Genomic DNA, 18,158 nt, shown 5'->3' with positions numbered 1-18,158 from the left:
CAGTAAAGGAATTTTTCACCTGTTTTCCAAGTTGGCAAGCTGAACAAGGTTCTATTTTCTTGTACTTCAGCTTTGGTAGACCTCTAACCAGATTATGAGAAGATATCTTCCGAAGAAGATCCATGTGAACATGACCAAGACGTCGATGCCAAAGATACTGTTGATCTTGAACAGTAGCAAGACAAATTTCCTCCTGCTGTTCATCAAAATCTAACACGAAAATATTTCCTTTTCTTTTGGCAACTAAAGCAAACTCGTTAGAATGAGTACCAATATAGCATACATCTTTATCGAACTTAACCTTATGACCAGCATCAGTAAGTTGACTTACACTAATGAGATTATATTTCAAACCATCAACTAAACGAACATTAGAAATGGCAAACCTGTCATTACCAATGGTGCCTTTTCCAATAATTCTGACGGTGTTTGAATCTCCAAGAGTAACTAAGCCACCTTCCTTGGCAACTAGAGATAGAAACTTGGATTTATCACCTGTCATGTGACGTGAACAACCACTGTCGATGATCCATTTATTTCGCGGAACATGGACCTTCAAACAAACCTGCAAAAATTGCTTTATGTCTTAGGTACCCACTTAACCTTGGGTCCTGGTTGGTTAGTATCACAAATCTTATATAAATGTCTATCTGATTTCTTAATCCACATCTGAACGATATTAACAGAAGTATTAGCAGATTTATATCCAGCAGACGATTTATAAGATGAGTAAGAGAAGTGGTCCTTGATACCACATAATCTAGATTCAGCTGTAGGGTGGCCAGCTTTGCCACAATCTCGACATTTTTCATAAGGCATCTTATATTTCATAGGAGCTCGCTTATAACCGCCTTGAAATGCACATTTCTTGATTGACTCACATCCTAAACCTCCTTTATCAAGAGAAGATTTTTGTTCACCAAGAAGAGCATTCAAAGTTCCTTCTCCATGAAAACATTTAGCTAAATCCTTTTCAAGCTGTTCGACTTTCTGCTTTAATTCAGGAACAAGGGGATCAGGAGCACTGTCTTCTTTAACGGTTTCTGAATCAACAGATATTGACTCTTTCTTCAAGGCTTCAAGGCATACATCCTTCATCTCAATCTCATTTTTGAGATATTGATTTTCTTCAGTAAGTTTTGAAACCCTTTCAAGTAATAATTTGTTCTCGGCAACTAGGGCTTCTTCCTTCATGGAGTCATCCATTTCACTAAGAACTTCACTTAAAGCTTGCTTTAAATAAGCATTCTTTTCTTTCAACTTCTTGACCTGGACCTGCAAATTTAAAATAGACGAAGATATATTTGAATTATACTTAATATTCTGTACCTCATCATTATCACTGGAGTCGTCCTCTAGTCCAGCAAAGCAAAGTTGAGCAACTTCATCGTCTGAATCGATCTCCACGTCAGATTCATCATCACTCCAAGTAATTAATGCCTTCTTTTTGTTCTTCAGCTTGTAGCAGTCCTTTTTGAAGTGCCCTTTCTTTCCACACTCAAAACAGGTATCCTTGCTTTGATTTGTTTTACTCTCCTTGCTCGGATTAGATTTGAAGTCCTTCTTTGGAAACTGTGACTTCACAGGTCGTTTGGAAGCATTCCGTTTGGCAAGAAATTTATGAAACTTCTTTGTTAGAAGAGCAATCTCTTCATCAGAATCATCAGGAGACTCATCTGCATCTGCATTAAGTGCAAGAGTTTTCTTACGAGGAGCTTCATCTTCTTCATCATATCTACGAAGCTGATTTTCGAATTCTTCCAATTCACTGAACAGTGTTAGAGTATCCATAGTCGAAAGCAGTGTTGAATCCTGCAGAATGGTAACCTTTGGAGCAAACTTCTTTGGCATTGCTCTGAGGATTTTCCTATTAATCTCAGATTGAGGAATGATCCTTTCCAGAAGTGAGATGGAGTTCATCAATGTCAGAAACCTCCCTTGAGCATCTCGCACGCTTTCATCTCTTTCCAACCTGAAACCTTCATAGTCACTCATTAGCATACTTAATTTTACTTCACGTACCTTAGACGTGCCTTCGTGGCTGACTTTGATCGTATCCCAAATCTGCTTGGCAGTAGTACAGGCTGAAACTTTTCTTAATTCTGTAGCTACCATGCCATTGAGAAGTGAGTTCATAGCTTTAGCATTGGAATTCATTGCGTTCACTTCTTCGGGAGAGAGATCCTTGAGAGATTTTGGCTTCCCTTCTTTCATAGGAATTGTGAAACCATTTTCTACAGCATCCCATTCAAATGCATCACGCTGGAGAAAGATTTTCATCCGAAACTTCCAGTCATTGTAGTTTTCAGCACCATGAAGCAGTGGTGGATAATTGTTTGAATACCTATCTGGTTGGCAAATGGGACAGTCTCTTATGCAAATGGGACAGTCTCTTATGCAAATGGGACAGTCCCTTTACAAATGAGACAGGGTATGGGACAGTCTCAATTACACTGCAGAAAATAAATAACAGAAATAAAATGCAGAATGCTGAAAACTGAAAAGAAAAAAACACCAGAAGTTTTCACTTGGTTCGGCCCCTACACCTAGTCTATGGCCTACATCCAAGTCCCCATGCCAACTAGCATAGAGAATGTATTATATCAACTTTAATAAAAGAACTTACAATCTTTTCCTTGATTACAAATATAGCACCTGAAAGAAACCCTTTCCCAAGCTACCTTGCTACCTAGCCCACTGCTATTCCTTAGCCTTCTAGCTACCTTGCTATACTTTGAAATCAAGCTTGCCACAACCCGGCACAAAGTTGATATGAATACACTATTCAGTTACAAGAATAAACAAATTGATTACAACTCAAACTAGGTTTTTTGTTTTTCTGGATATGAATATCTCGGGTATGAAACAAGAAAAAGATTTCAGATGATGAAGAATTCTCGTGAAAGTATTAGCAACAAATCTGAAATGAAGAGTTGTATTTATAAGCAAAGTTCTAACAGATTTATTTTTAAACACAAGATAAGATTAGAAGATAAGTTTGTTTGAAAATATTTGAATAAAACTTTGAACTGATCTGTTAGTACGTTTGAAAAAGAGAAATCAAGTAAAGAGATAAGGCTTGAGAGATTTAAACTTGATTTATAAGATAAGGTGATGAGTTTGTTTGAGATAAGGTTTATCCAGATAAACAAGATTAACACAAAACCCTAACAAACTTAATCCTGAGAAATAGCCTCTGCTGGAACTGAACAAACTGCAAAGCTTGAATCTCGTTTACTTGCATTCTGTTTATCTTCTGTTAATCTGCAATCATCATAAACCTGAACATCTAACAGTATAGTATGGTGTATCACTTGTCGAAGCTTTCTTTATGAAGCATCTTAATGACACCTCCTCTTTAAAACTTGAAGGTGGACACAGCTTTACACAGAAGTAAGATTTAAAAACAGTACCTTCGAACAGATATTCTAAAGCCCAGACTCTTTGATCATATGCATAACAATCAATACAAGGTCAGTCTACTGAAACTCACAGATCGATGATAGGGTGCACAAGGGGAAGATTAGATTAACAAGGCAAAGACAAGATTTTGGAAATGAATATGCAAGTATGTGTGTTTGTCTGTGAATTGAGATGACTGGATTCTGTGCATATACTCCAGAATCCAGATGCAGATATGGCGATGTATGTAGCATATAGTGTGTCTATTTTGGGCCAGACTACCGCCCACGGGTATATTGGGCATTTTTTTCTTAGTATATAATTATATTTACTGATTTAAGATGTATATATTTCTGGACCTAGTGAATTGCCAAGAACAAAAGCAGGGCTCAGAATAGCTGAATTTTAAGTGCAGTAGCATACACCACCATCCAAAAACCACATAAACAGGCGAGTAGATAAGTTTTAATTAATGCCTCTTCAGAATCGTCGCTCATCTCTGCTACTTGAGTAATGTTCTTTATTCTGAGTTTGAGATGATGCATTAGTGGGAGGAACAAGGCTTGTGTGCAATTTTTACAAAACAAGACTCAAAAGGAACTAGTATTTTGGGACAATACTAAAATTACATGAAACATCTACAATTTTAATAGCAATAGACAACACAGAATCGATTCATAGCTAATTCAAATTGAGTATTGCCAATGTTAGATAATTAGATTCATATTTTAATAATAATCGATATAACAATATTCAACATACAGTAAAATCACATAATAATTGTTGAGATTTATTTTATTTTATAAACCAATTCTGTAAACAATTCAAGGCCAAGAAGCAAAGAAAATAGATAAAGTATTTAAATCGATACCCTACCCCAAGTAGTTGTAGACTGTAATCCTATTTTGTAGTTTGAATATCAAAATGGCACCCAAGTGACACCTTGTTCCTCGAACTAACACATCATCGGAAACTGAGAATTAACAATACTACTCCAGCAGCAACTATGTATAACAAGTTTTAAGTTTTAATTGATGCCTCCACTTTGCATCCTGCAATCTAATTCAACAAATACATTTACAACATGCAACAACCACGTCGCCTTCCCCCTTTTACGGTACTAAGAGTACTATAGCAGCAGACAGAAGGGTTTAATAATGTACACAAGATGTTTCAATGGTACTTAATCTTAAAGGTGACCTAACGTGGACAACTTTAACAGTCTAAATACAAGAGAATTGTATTTGGTGAATTCGTACCTGATCAAAAGTAGAGAAAACACTGCCATTTGGTGAAAAAAATTCTGTTACAAAATACAATATCTTCCGCCATCTATTATCAGAAGGGTGTAATAATGTATACAACATGCAGCAGACAGAAGGGTTTAATAATGTACACAAGATGGTTCGATGGAACTTAATCTTAAAGATGACCAACTGTGGACAACCTGAACAGTCTAAATGCAAGATAATTATATTTGGTGAATTCGTACCTGATCAAAAGTAGAGAAAACACTGCCATTTGGTGAAAAAATTTCTGGTACGAAATATAATATCTTCCACCATATCTCTTATCAGTAACAAAAAGTTTAGATATGTTATGACCTATTTGTGCTCAACTTTTCCAAACCCGAATTGTGCGGTCTACTGAAGCAGTTATCATGCAGTTGTCCTTCGGGTGATAACTCAAACTAGTTACCTGCCAATATTTTATGACCTATTTGTGCTCAACTTTTCCAAACCCGAATTGTGCCATCTACTGAAGCTGTTATCATGCAGTTGTCCTTTGGGTGATAACTCACACTAGTTACCTGCCAATATAAATAATTATATCCACATCAATTACAAACCGATACATACATATTTACTTTGCTCTGCAGATAGATAAGTATGTTGCCTCTAGCTCCCCATATTATATAGTGTTCAAATAAGTAAAGTCTTTTTACACTAAACTTAAATAATGCAAAAATAAAGATTTACAAATTATAAAAAAATTCGCCAGATAAGAATTCTAAATACAGCTGAAGTTTTTTTCAGATTGAAGCTAGGCCTATGCCAACGATATTAATACCCAGACCTTCAACATAAGTATGCTAACAAAGATAGGAAATTCCATGAGTAAAGCATAAGGGAATAAACACTTCTTCACTTTCAATGTTTTAGCAACTTAGAGAGACCTAAGAATGTTTCAAATAGACAACAGTTCGTACTCTTTCCATGTATCATCAATTTGGCAAAGCTTACTGCAAATCTGCTGATTCTGGCCATTAATGCAGCAAATAAAGGGTGACCGAAGCCCTTTTACATATTATCTTGCAGAGTACTTGTACTTGTATGATACAAAATGAATAAAGAATGTTTTCACTCATTTATTGCCAAATTAATAACCTTCATTAATAAGCGAAACCTTTTTTAAGTGCTACCTTGGTTTCACTTATTTTTTGGTTCCATCGCCTTTTGGTTTCACTTTTTATGATTCATGTTATAACTCTAAGTGTATTATTTTTATCCCTTTTGATTTCTCTATGACCTATAATTCCACCGTTACTAATAAGGGAAACCATCTTTTGAGGGTACTTTGGTTTCACCCCTTTCCAGTTTCACGAATTTTTGGTTTCACCTCTTTTTAAATATTACTACAGCTCTAAATATATCATTATTTTTCTTTTTTTGATTCTTATATGACTTTTAATTCTATATGTAATATTTTACCCGTTTTTTTATTCTTATATAGTTATATACCACATATTTATATTATTTTTTATATAAAAGGAATCGTATATAGATTGTAATTTCTAGATTCATACCTATAAAATTCTATTTTAGCACCAAATGCAAATTTATGCATACATGAAGAATATTAGAAAAAAAAAATATGCGATCACAAACTATATAAAAACACAAATCCAGCTAACAATAAGAAATCTAATATGCAATTAATTAGTAATGTTGATTTAATGTTTTGTTAAATTATTTGTCAATCGTGTTGTTCATTGCATGACTAAAGTTTCATTGTAAAATATTAGTTATGTCTTTTCGGACAATAGAGACATAATAACGTTAAGTTTGTTGTTCTAATAAGATTTGAGTTAATGAAAACTACATATAATTTCAAAAGAAAAATTGCAATATTAGTATTATTTTATTTATTTTTTATTTTAATTTTAATTTAAAATGTATTTATATAATCATTTTAATATTAATTTTTTGATCTCGGCCCGTGCTTCGCACGGGTTATCAACTAGTAATTTATTAAAACGTATATATAAACTTAATGCAGCTTCTGTCAAGAACAAATTAGCAAGGATGGTACATAAGTTATACTGTTTTAGTAATCATCATTAACAAGTCCCTATGTATAATGTTCAAATGATATTTGCTTTAATATATTCACATGACAAGGTCATTGCAAATCAGGAAATCCAAAAAAAAGTGCAGAGATATCACATATAGATGCAGTCCCCTACATCCGTTATCAATCTACTATACAACTTACTTCCAAATTATAGAAACATATTGGAACTTAACTATCAGAACATTAAACATCTGTTTAAGCTAAAAACGGTTAATTATAGTTATCAATTTTCAATAAAAACCAACGAACAAGGATTACATCCCACAATCTTGAGTTCAGATTCCAAGGAAAAAATAGGTGGTATCTTAATATAACTATGACACGATGACTAACTACTAGAAGAAAGTTTACCACTGAGGAATGAGCTCGGAAACTGGACACAACTGATGCATCTACCAAATCCCAGAAGAAAACTGAGCCATCCTCGGAACCACCAGTTACATGTGCATCCGTATTCGTAAGGCAGCAATCCATTTTAAATGACTATTAAGAATTAGAAAATATTTTTCAGAGGGTCACTTTAATAAACAGCATAACACTATACACTACATATCCAGAAGTGGCTGAGAAAATGAGCTGGTCACAATTCCTTGTGTAATGGACATACCACAAATTAGTGGAGATTTAACATTAAAGAACAGTCAAGGGTCTAATGAACTACACAACGGTGATGGACTGACTGTGACTAATGCAATAAGGAACCACTGAAAAATTACAAATAGAACTAATTTCCTAACCTTGCAAGTGTGGCCTTTGTATTCTTGTAGCAATTCACCAGTTGATCTGATGGGTCAAAATGCAAAAACTTATAAAGTAGTCCTTAATGATAATTTGATATAAAAAAAAAAGTTTTATCACAAAGATTACCGGTCCATAAGACGTAAAGTTGAATCTAAGCAACTGGCCAGGACACAGTTACCATCATTAGAAAGTGAGATACAGTTGACCGGTTGTCCCAGGTCATCAGAGATTTCTCTAATCAGAATTGTCAAAATACCCCATTAATATCATTTACAACTTAAAGGAATAGGAATACCACCGATAAATAACGTTGCAAGTATGCACTATGCTTTTACATACCTACCAATACGAATGTCAAATGTCCGTACTGTTCCATCAACACTACCGGCAATAATTTCAGTTTTCGTCAAGCAAAGGGACATTACACTATCCGAAAATGTGTCCATGATCTGCATACCAATCAAATATAATCATAAGTTAATTTCTCATGGGATGTGTGTGTGTGTGTGTGAGAGAGAGAGGGGGGGGGGATATATATATATATAGTGAGAGAGAGAGAGAGAGAGAGAGATTGACCTGAATTGGTTCGGTGCTGTGAGATCTACAGTCCCACGCACGCAGTGAACGATCATACCCAGCTGAGACAACCACAGATGCATACTCGTTAAATTTAACAGCATTCACCTAAATAAGATTGGAAAGAACAAGAATTATAAGATCAGTAACATATTCACATATCTTAATATATCCAGATTCCTAAACTCGGTCTACAGTCAGCCACTGTAACCGAAACCAGCTATCAGTTAAAAGACTGATTCTTAAACTATTGCTGGACTATGCATAATATCGTAAAAGCTAAAGTAATTACAAAAATGTAGGACAACACCTTCTACACATTGAACCAGGACGAACCTTGGGTTGGCAGACATATTTTCATGTAATGTGCCACATAAAGTCCTCAACATTAATCTTTTAATACAATATGCCTAATATGTGTGTTTTTATGTGGATACTTGCAGTATTTTCTCTATATTGCCAACAGTATAATGGATCGGCCATCCTCTTTACAGTAATTTCTCGGAGCTCACCTGGACATTGCAAGATTTTTATTACTATGAAGTAATATCTGAAAGCTAACGAGGGCATACATGCAGCTATGATGGATCAAGTATTCATGTCCTAAATACCACTATTAATACTCCTTTGATCTTTTTAAGGGCTAAGGCTAATAATACAATATTTTAGATAATTTCAAGGCTATGTTGTGGACGGACTATCATCCCTTCACTAAATACAATTTCTACCTATATATTATCAATATTAATTAATTCTTAAAAAAATTGATAAAATTGATTACTCTGGAGTTCACTTTGAGGATTATGAAACACCACCCTCGCTAGCTTAACAAACATAACAGTAAATGAGAGTATCTAAGCTAGCAGCCCCTTGATTATAATCCCATAAAACAAAACATTCCTGAAATTTCATTAAGCCACTCTCTCAGTAGCTTAACAGTACAGAAAAAGAAAACAATTTATTGCTTATAGAAGAGAAGAATTTCCTACTACCTCACTATCATGACCACGGAACTTTCTGATCACACGTCCAGTTGCTACATCCCAATAAAATACTTGACGGTCACCCCCACAGGAACTTAATTTAGAATTATCCCTACACATAAAAACACTGTCAATACATTCTAGAAATTACAAAGAACAACGATCATATAAAATTTGTGGACTATTCAAAAGATTCCAAAAGTACGTAATAGAGTTTTTTCTTTCATCCAAATCACAAAGGTAATAAAAAAAACAGACTTTCACATCCCTGTACTTTTAACATTTCACGCTAAGAAATCTCAGTACATATGTTTCCACTTTCCGATTACATCTTTAAGAATTTCAATCATTAATATATCAATTCAATCTCTAAATACATTGCAACACGTAATTACATCTTACTACAATTTTCCTAACTTGAGGAAAAACTTGGACATTCTTCATTTTCTCTAAACTTTTCCAAATAATCATAAAACGGAAAACATTCACATTATTTTTACTCTTACAATAAAATCATCCTAAATTATAATTCAATACATACGCCTTACACAAACATAGATAAGCAAATTTCGATAACAAACAAAACAGTAGTCCAATTTTACAAACAGCACAAATAAATAATAAAAACATAAAAAATATATAAAGGTGAGGGAGGGATTACGGAGTGACGTGGACATCGCGAACTTCACGGCCGTGAGATTTGTAGGTTTTGATGTGAATGCCACGATGAGGGTTCCATAAACGAATGGTGCGATCTTTACCGCAGCTAAGACAATAATTACCGTCGCTGTTAAAACGAGCAGCTAGTACTGCTCCTTCGTGTCCTTTTAAAACGTTCGCCTCCGTCGTCGGTAGCTTCCCGCCGCTCATTGCCTTTTTTCCGACTAGATTTGGGTTTTGAAGAGGCTTTTTATTCAAGTTCGGCCCAATTAAAGCCCAGTTCATTATAGTTCTTACTATGGGTTTACTTTTTGAACAGTTCAAACAAAATTATACTGCAGTAACTAGCTAAGAACTGATTCGGAGCGGGTGTAATATGAGGATTAGATTAAAAAACTTATTTTCCCTAAAAAAAGAGAGATTAAAAGAATTATTTTCTACACCGTGCAATTTAATTTTTGTGGTGATATAAAATCTGTAAAAATTTATAAATTCATCGAAACATCATTGCAGTACGTATTTAACTTGACGAATGATTTGAAATCGATAGATTCTTAAAAATTACTTAGACCTATAGAGAATTTTTCAGTATTTGTGTTTTTAGACGCGATGCAAGTAATATTTGAACTTTTCTTTACCAATTTTTTAATGGGCTCTCCGAAGTCCAAATTGAAGTACTAACGTATATTTTGTGTCAATATCGTTGATGTATTTCAGGTGACGAAGACAGAGAGTTGATAAAACCATTTAACTGAAAGTAACTGAAATCTATGGCTCTTGGTTTTCTTAGGCAATTAAGATTAAAATCAATCGTAAACGTCACATACTATAATCACATTCTAATTCTAAGCCCCTATAAATTCAATGACATGCAACCTCATTTTTCAGTAATCTCTCTACTCTATAAGCGTTATATGATGGCTCCAAAACTTGTATTTATATTCATGCTTACATTCACTTGTTTAATGGCATACTCTACTGCTGCAAGGAAGCTGTCTGATTGGAATCTTCAACATTCCATCAATATCAAAACTATGGCTGAACTAGATGAACCTAGTAATAATGGCACTAATGGAACACTTGGCAATTGCTGGAACGCGATTGCAGAGATAAAATCATGCACAAATGAGATCTCTGTATACTTCAAAATTGGTGCAATTGATATTGGATTGCCTTGTTGCCAAGCCATCAAGATGATCACTCAACATTGCTGGCCTTCCATGTTGACTGCCCTCGGAATCTCACCTGACCAAAGCAACATTCTTGTAGGATACTGTGATGCCTCAGTATCAGTTGTTCCGTCCCCGAGTCCTGTGGCAGCAGCTGGTCAGATTTACTGACGATTCGTGGCCAAAAAATAGTATCTTTCTGCTGAATATTATGTTTGTTATTACCTCTATATAAAAGAGTTAAAAGGAAGTGTATTTGGCTGATTAATAAAATGTTACTCTTTTGTTATCTTGATCTTGAAGATTTCAAGCTTCAAGACTTGAATTATTTGATAAGATATACGCCTTTACCACTAGGTTGTTTGTGATCCTCTGTCATCGAGGGTAAGATTTAAATTATTCACCTCTTTATGCTAGACATCTGCAGGCTGCAAGCAAAAAAAAACATTGTTCTCATTGGACAAGATTCTATATGTATGTTTATTATTGGGAAAATGGTTATACTAATGTACCAGGTTGTGGCATCTAGAAAACAAAGCCTGGCAACGCATGCAGTCCACCTTAAATAAGAATGTGGCCTCCTCTCCTCGCTGTGTCGAAGAAAAATAATGAAAAACACACAACTTACTAATAACATGCATCATATCATACATGCCACAACAAAAATACCAAAAATTAATTATGAAACAAACACCCTTCATGTTCCAGTGCACGCCTTGGGCTATTATAAATTCAAATTTACTGCTTAACAGTATTCTTAGCTCTAAAACAATGGCTTTGAGATGCATACTATTATGTCTTGCAGTCACTTGTCTTATGGCATACTCAAGTGCTGCTAGCAAATATCCGGAATCTGTAGGTGAGTTGAACCACACATCGAGAACCACCACCGGGATAGAGACAGTATTTAATTGCTGGAACACAATCACTAACATAGGGTCATGTGCAAATGAAATTATGGACTTCTTTGCAAGAGGTACTGTTGATCATATTAGTAAGCGCTGTCGAAAGGAAATCAATTTGATTATGCGAAAATGCTGGCCAGATTTGTTCACTGCCCTCGGGATCACACCCGAGGAATGCAACTTTCTTTTAGGATTTTGCAAGCCGTCTTCTGGTTCCTTGGCCCCAAGACCTTTTGTCAGGTATCCAACGCCTCCGGCTAAGAAGAAGAAGGTAACTCCAGGCAAGAGACTGGGGACAAAGGCTTAGTACAAGAATGATTGCTCGTGCTGTAGCATTTGCATTAGTCTACCATGTCTGATTGTAATAAAGAATGAGTCTTCAACATTTATTTTACGAATCTATTTGTGGCTCCTAAAACAGAAAGATAAACAGTTACGACATAGTGAATTTAAATCGATGAGTACTTCTGAGTTGAAGTTTGACATGAAAGGACACATTTATTTTCCGGAAGTATATGAAATGATACATTGCTTGCTACAATTTCAAAACAAAAGCTAACATTTTTGCTGATATGCGCTTATAACAATTTCTCGCTATAATTTCTGCCACTGTTTCCTACAACCAAATTAGGTTGCCAGAGTAAGCTGTTTTAAGACATTGATATTCTTCCACCGGGACTCCATGCAAGATGAATCATTGTCTTGCGCATAAACACCACATTTAAAGTAATGAGATGTTCCACCACGACCACCCACCTTCAACTTCAGATGTCCATCAATATATACCCTCAGTTTAGCTCTGTCGACATCGTGTACAACATTAACCCGAAACCATCTATCGTAGATGTTTGGAACCAGGATGCTCTGGCGATAATACATGAGCGAACCATTGTAGACTCTTAGCATAAGAGTGGTTGCACGTGGTGCTTGAGCTCCAAATACTTGCATTATGCACACCCCTGATGTCCCTTCCGGAACATATGCATCTCCTTCAAATTCCCACACTCCTGATGAATAAATGTATCCCTGGATTTAAATTTTGAGACACAAGTACAGATCCTCTTAATATGAATTTTCAAAGTCTAGTACATTAGTGTATGTGTTAGAACCGGTAGATAGATGACGGCTAACACCTTAAGATTATAGCAGAGCTGGTAACTTTTGACAAAAACGAAAAACTTACTTGTATCATGATCTCAGACCTGGGCTTTGTTGGACTGCTTCTGGAAAGAGGTTTGTCATCGGCAAAAACCCACAATTTGTGAACTCCATTGATGAAGCTATACCGCTCATTTTCTTGCCTGTCGTATGGCTTTTGAATGTGATAAAACGATGTATTGAACGGCAAAGAAGTAAACCCTCTTGTGGGATCATGAGTGGCCATTGCATGGAACACAAGTTGATATAGACCGAAGCATAACATCGCTATTAGAGAATAATAAGTCATTCCTTTTGTTTTCCTCTGAATGAAAAGGGCAAGTGAAACCCTCTATTTATGAACGAACTTGCCAGGTGAAACCGGGATGATATCAAGCCGAACCAGATTAATTCAATTTGTTTAATTCACGAGCCATCATTTGTATTTAATTCATTTTTAATATAAAAGTAAAACCTCGATTAGCTCGTCCAAGAATCAGACCAAAATTCAAATATTTGACGTGTCAAAATTGAACGACTTACAAATGATTTGATTAATTAACACAAAACAGCTGGTAAATCTTATTAATATCAAAATCGAAAACAGCTTTGCGTTGGGTGAAAAGTTGAACACTAGTGAAATAATTTTGGATCCATCTTTAAATTTTCTGTTTTGGTCGTCTCATTCTGAAAACAAACCTTTTCAATCCCGTGACTCGTATAAAAAAACAATTACGGAGTTAAAAATTCATTTCTACATCATCAGTAGATATACAGGACAATCATTGTAGGAAAATGGGGGTAGGAAGAGACAGCAGCTTGTTACTTGGTGATGCTAACCGACATTAGATAAAAATGAAATCATGGCTCTTGAATTGCAAGAGGAATGAAACTGGGAGAGAACAGCCAAAAATGTTTCTGTTGTTCGAGTAATTTAACATTTTCTACCTAAATTATTCTACATGAATTTCATCCATTCTACTAATAATTATTATTTTTAAGAGTATATATGTTTTTAAAACATAGCATTGGATTATTGACACTTTAGACTTTAATTGTAAATGCACACATTATCATTCACCAAATAACTTGAGTGAATAACGGTCAAATCCATACAAAAGATCCAGTTTTCTTCACATACATTGCTTGCTACAATGTCTCATCAAAAGTTCCAAATAATTATTTATATGAAGGATAGAGCTGAAAAGAAAGGGAGGGAATCATCGACAGCATCACAGTGTCCTTGCTACACTTATTTAGTAAATGAGTTTGCTACATCGATGACAAACCGATACCTCACATCAGATTTGGCAAGCCTTTCCATAGCTGTGTTGATGTAGTCCATGCGTATCAGCTCAATTTCTGAAGTTATGTTATGCTTTGCACAGAAGTCCAGCATCTCCTGAGTCTCTTTTATCCCTCCAATATCACTTCCTCCCACAAGCTTTCGCCCTGAAAATACACAGCATTTACATTAACTAGATAAAGTTTGAGAATGGAAGGTACAAAATAAAAAAAAATAAAAATCAGTGTTGTCCCTTAAGAACTACACTTAAGATTTTTTTTATCAAAACTTGTCTATGTTTAAATAGTACGATCTAGTGATCACAAATTGCTATTCTTGTCCTGTGAGAACAATATTTGTGAATTCTTATTAACACTTTTCTAAGTCTTTAAATAGTACGATTTCTTTAACTCTACGGAATTTTTGAACAGGTTAGTTATAACTTATTTAACTATCATAAAAACAAAACATCTCAAAAATAATGTTCTGAGGCTGTCAAATTGAAAATTTAAACCAAACCATATATGTCAGACAAATTTTTTTGCAGTATCTCACAAACATGGCGTGTGATTTATTTATCATATGTGCACATGAAGAAACAAGTGCCCAAGTATTTATCAGCGAGAAGCTCTTTCCTAAGAAAACTCATGACATGTTAACATGTTAATGTTAGCGCAGATGCCCATGCTCACACACACACTTTCATTTTACTAGTACACAATGAATATAGTATGTCAACATTACGAATCTTACCTAGAACCAAGGGGAATATTGGAAGCTCTAGAGGCTTATCAGGGAGGCCGACGGTAATAAGTTTTCCATTCATTTTTAGGAGATTAAGCAAGGGGGCTAAGGGATGGACTGCAGCAATCGTGTCAATTATAAAATCCATGGTACCGACGGCAGCCTGCGGTGGTATAAACATAAAACATCTTCAGTTCTCTTTGAGATATTCAAAAGGATGAAGCGGCCATTTAGTTAGATCTATGAAGGATACAGTTATAAAAAAAGGATTTATATATAAACTGAGCTGCACAAGTCAAGCTAGAGCAGCCTAACTCAATTCAAATAATTATCACCGTTTCTCTTAGTTAGCATTTTTAGTACCTTCACTTTTTCAGGATCGGAGCTCACAAGAAAAGCATCAGCGCCAAGTTTGCTAATCGCCTCAGTTTCCTTTTTTGGAGATGAGCTAATTACAGTAACTTTCAGCCCAAAAGCCTTCCCCAACTTCACAGCAACATGACCAAGCCCCCCAAGTCCAGCCACACCCAAATGCTTTCCTGGCTCAGTCATTCCGTAGTATTTCATTGGGCTATACACAGTTATTCCAGCACAAAGAAGTGGTGCTCCAGAATCAGATGGTAGGTTATCAGGGAAACGAAGCACATAGCGATAATCCACCACCACCAAATCAGAATAACCACCATAAGTTTTTGTACCATCATAGTTCATGCTGTTGTAAGTAAAAACCATTTTGGGGCAGTAGTTCTCCAGATCCTGTTTGCAATTCTCACATGACTTGCATGAATTGACTATAACGCCAACACCAACTCGTTCGCCAACTTTGAACTTCTGGACATTACTCCCAGCTTTGGTAACAATGCCAACAATTTCATGACTGCAGAATAAAGGCGAGTAATTTATTAGCAATAATTTTCCACAAACGGAGAGATAAAAATATAAACCGAGGTACAGCAAAATTATCACCCCCAACTCCCTTCTGCGGATGTCTTAGACAATATTCGCAAAGAGGCAGGTTGACATATAATTACGTGAGCTAGAAAGCAATAACAAGATTGTTGCATGAACAAGATTATGAAATACAGCAGCATGCTAAACAAACACTGCTGAATGTTGCTATAGTGTCAGAAACTGCCATGTAAATTCTAAAAATGGAGACAGAATTTTTTTTATATAGTCGTTGCTATAACAAAATGCAAACCAAACGATGAACCATATAAAACAAGTTTTAAGTAATTAAACAAACCAATAAAAAAACAAGTCTGAAAATTGGAATAATATGCAATAATTACCCTGGAAGAACGGGATAATATGAAAAACCCCATTCATTTTTAATGGCATGCAGATCAGAGTGGCAAACTCCACAGTACTGAATTTTAATAGTCACGTCATCATCTCCATTTTCCCTGCCAGGAAACCAAAACAACATCTTAACTAAGTAATTAATCAACAAACATATACAACGAGAAAATGAACAGATTAAATTAAGTCAAGGAAATGACACTTCTAAGGGCATACAGTTCAGATTGTGGTACCTGCACAGCTCATTGCAATTCAACTAATAAACCACTGAATCCGAATAATTATGTCATTATATTAGGAAAAGTTCGGTAGACAAAGGGTTCAACAAAACAACCTTCCACAACGGTAATAATAATCAGTCTTCCTTAATTTATTACAAGGGAAGCGAGGGGGGCTACAGAGCCTACAGTCACACACCTAAATTTTGAAATCCAGCAGTAATAAACTTAAATCCAAACCGATCCATGTTATTGTTCTAGCTCAAACGACAAGAAAACCCCAAAATAAAATTAAATTTAATTAGAAGAATATTTATACCTAAACTATCAATATTCACATGTTATACCCACAAATAAATAATAAAAACGTGTTTACTGTTGATCAAGGTTGGAATTATATATTATCGTTAAATTTTGGGCCTGCACCGTCAAATAAGCCACATCAACGTTAACCATAAGTTTCTTGTAGTTTTCCTTGTCAGTTAGTCATAGTATGTGTTATTAAAATAAATTCAAAATCCAACAACATCGTACACATAATTCCAACAAACCAGCACGAGTACATATAAAAATACAAATATTAATATGACTACTAAAACATAGGAGTAATAATAAGAACCTGCGAGAGAAATCGAAGGGAGAAAGGGTTCCAGAAGTATCCTTAGCGGCCCATCCAAAAGCCTTGACCGGGTGTTCTTCTTCCGGTGATTTCGACATTTCTACGCACCTCCTTTTTAGTTTTTGATAAATCTAACAGTGTGTGTATGTATTATATGAGGATGAAAATGTGAAAGCGAGGTAAAGGGATCAGGCGTATTTATAACGTAGGAAAAAGAAGGTGGGGGGATTGAAGGGGGGGTTAGGTGATTACAAATAAATGCCCGGACGGAAGCCCATTTCGTTGGTAGCTCTACCTCATTTCATTTCTAGCATTAATACCCAACTCCAACTGTACTATGCGCTCTTTTCTCCAACTACTTTTACTCGTTTACAATTTTTATCACTACTCAATAAATACCGTTACTCGGTGTTTTTTTGAGATCATGTAAATAGTTCTTTTGCGTTTTGGGACGATTTTTTAAAAATCATTGATAAATTGTTTAAAAATTAATTAAAAAAATTTGTTTGATTTGACCGATTCTTGATAAATCGCCCAATAAATCACAAATCGTTATATTAATTAAATAGTTCTGATTTCTGAAATCTGTAATCATGTATGACTAGGGTTGCATACATTTTCGATTTTGACCTGTAACCCGGACCGAATTTACTTGTCCAAGACCCGGACCGAACCGAACATAGTCAGTCCAGTCCCCGTCTGAAATTGAAAAAATACGGTATTCAGTCTGTTCCGGTCCAAAACTTGAAAAAAATCTGATTCATACCTGAATAAATTTGAATTCATGTATATAATTATTTTAGCTTAACGTAATGTTTTAAAGGGTTATATATAGTATTCAACATTCACTCATATTATATATTTTATGATCCAAATTAATAGGTGATAAATTAATATAATAAACTAGATCAACACTGCACTTTAAATTACTAAATTTCGTATTTCATGTGATAAAATATTGATATTCATACATTTAAAAACTAATATTAACTTTTAAAATAATAAGATAAGTACTTTTTTAAATTTTTATTGTAGTTAGAAGTTACACAATTTTTTTATGTAT

At 35.0% G+C, this 18,158-nt stretch overlaps 3 protein-coding genes across 3 annotated transcripts; all 3 read right to left on the bottom strand.

The window, feature by feature from the left end:
• Window positions 1–4,672: 4,672 nt before the first annotated feature.
• Window positions 4,673–9,985, bottom strand: LOC141712368 (uncharacterized). Its single transcript, XM_074515286.1, has 8 exons — window positions 9,718–9,985; window positions 9,066–9,168; window positions 8,074–8,181; window positions 7,837–7,946; window positions 7,624–7,731; window positions 7,494–7,539; window positions 7,108–7,239; window positions 4,673–5,212 (listed from the first exon to the last, which is right to left on the bottom strand). Exons 1-8 carry the CDS (start codon window positions 9,924–9,926, stop codon window positions 5,129–5,131), a joined length of 900 nt encoding a protein of 299 aa, XP_074371387.1. The 5' UTR covers window positions 9,927–9,985; the 3' UTR covers window positions 4,673–5,128.
• A 2,283-nt stretch (window positions 9,986–12,268) lies between these two features.
• Window positions 12,269–13,870, bottom strand: LOC141712367 (citrate-binding protein-like). The gene is made up of 2 exons (XM_074515285.1): window positions 12,974–13,870; window positions 12,269–12,816 (listed from the first exon to the last, which is right to left on the bottom strand). Exons 1-2 carry the CDS (start codon window positions 13,235–13,237, stop codon window positions 12,418–12,420), a joined length of 663 nt encoding a protein of 220 aa, XP_074371386.1. The 5' UTR covers window positions 13,238–13,870; the 3' UTR covers window positions 12,269–12,417.
• A 133-nt stretch (window positions 13,871–14,003) lies between these two features.
• Window positions 14,004–17,397, bottom strand: LOC141712366 (putative mannitol dehydrogenase). The gene is made up of 5 exons (XM_074515284.1): window positions 17,096–17,397; window positions 16,249–16,362; window positions 15,320–15,833; window positions 14,966–15,119; window positions 14,004–14,379 (listed from the first exon to the last, which is right to left on the bottom strand). The coding sequence occupies exons 1-5, from the start codon at window positions 17,191–17,193 to the stop codon at window positions 14,180–14,182; spliced, it is 1,080 nt and encodes a 359-aa protein (XP_074371385.1). The 5' UTR covers window positions 17,194–17,397; the 3' UTR covers window positions 14,004–14,179.
• Between the last annotated feature and the right edge of the window lie 761 nt (window positions 17,398–18,158).

Source organism: Apium graveolens, chromosome 3, assembly GCF_009905375.1.
Source record: "Apium graveolens cultivar Ventura chromosome 3, ASM990537v1, whole genome shotgun sequence".
NCBI classification, from domain to species: Eukaryota; Viridiplantae; Streptophyta; class Magnoliopsida; order Apiales; family Apiaceae; genus Apium; species Apium graveolens.
This window is presented reverse-complemented; position numbering and strand designations above follow the sequence as displayed.

What these genes read in the sequence shown, in the direction of transcription:
- LOC141712368 (XM_074515286.1), bottom strand. Translation starts at nt 9,926, where the DNA reads ATGAGCGGCGGGAAGCTACCGACGACGGAGGCGAACGTTTTAAAAGGA. An exon ending in TCCGTGGTCATGATAGTGAG is followed by an intron (nt 8,182 to 9,065) that starts GTAGTAGGAAAT and finishes AATCTTATTTAG; the next exon opens with GTGAATGCTGTTAAATTTAA. An exon ending in ACTTTACGTCTTATGGACCG is followed by an intron (nt 7,540 to 7,623) that starts GTAATCTTTGTG and finishes TTGACCCATCAG; the next exon opens with ATCAACTGGTGAATTGCTAC.
- LOC141712367 (XM_074515285.1), bottom strand. Translation starts at nt 13,237, where the DNA reads ATGACTTATTATTCTCTAATAGCGATGTTATGCTTCGGTCTATATCAA. An exon ending in GGTCTGAGATCATGATACAA is followed by an intron (nt 12,817 to 12,973) that starts GTAAGTTTTTCG and finishes ATTTAAATCCAG; the next exon opens with GGATACATTTATTCATCAGG.
- LOC141712366 (XM_074515284.1), bottom strand. Translation starts at nt 17,193, where the DNA reads ATGTCGAAATCACCGGAAGAAGAACACCCGGTCAAGGCTTTTGGATGG. An exon ending in CCCTTCGATTTCTCTCGCAG is followed by an intron (nt 16,363 to 17,095) that starts GTTCTTATTATT and finishes GTTTCCTGGCAG; the next exon opens with GGAAAATGGAGATGATGACG. An exon ending in CCGATCCTGAAAAAGTGAAG is followed by an intron (nt 15,120 to 15,319) that starts GTACTAAAAATG and finishes ATACCACCGCAG; the next exon opens with GCTGCCGTCGGTACCATGGA.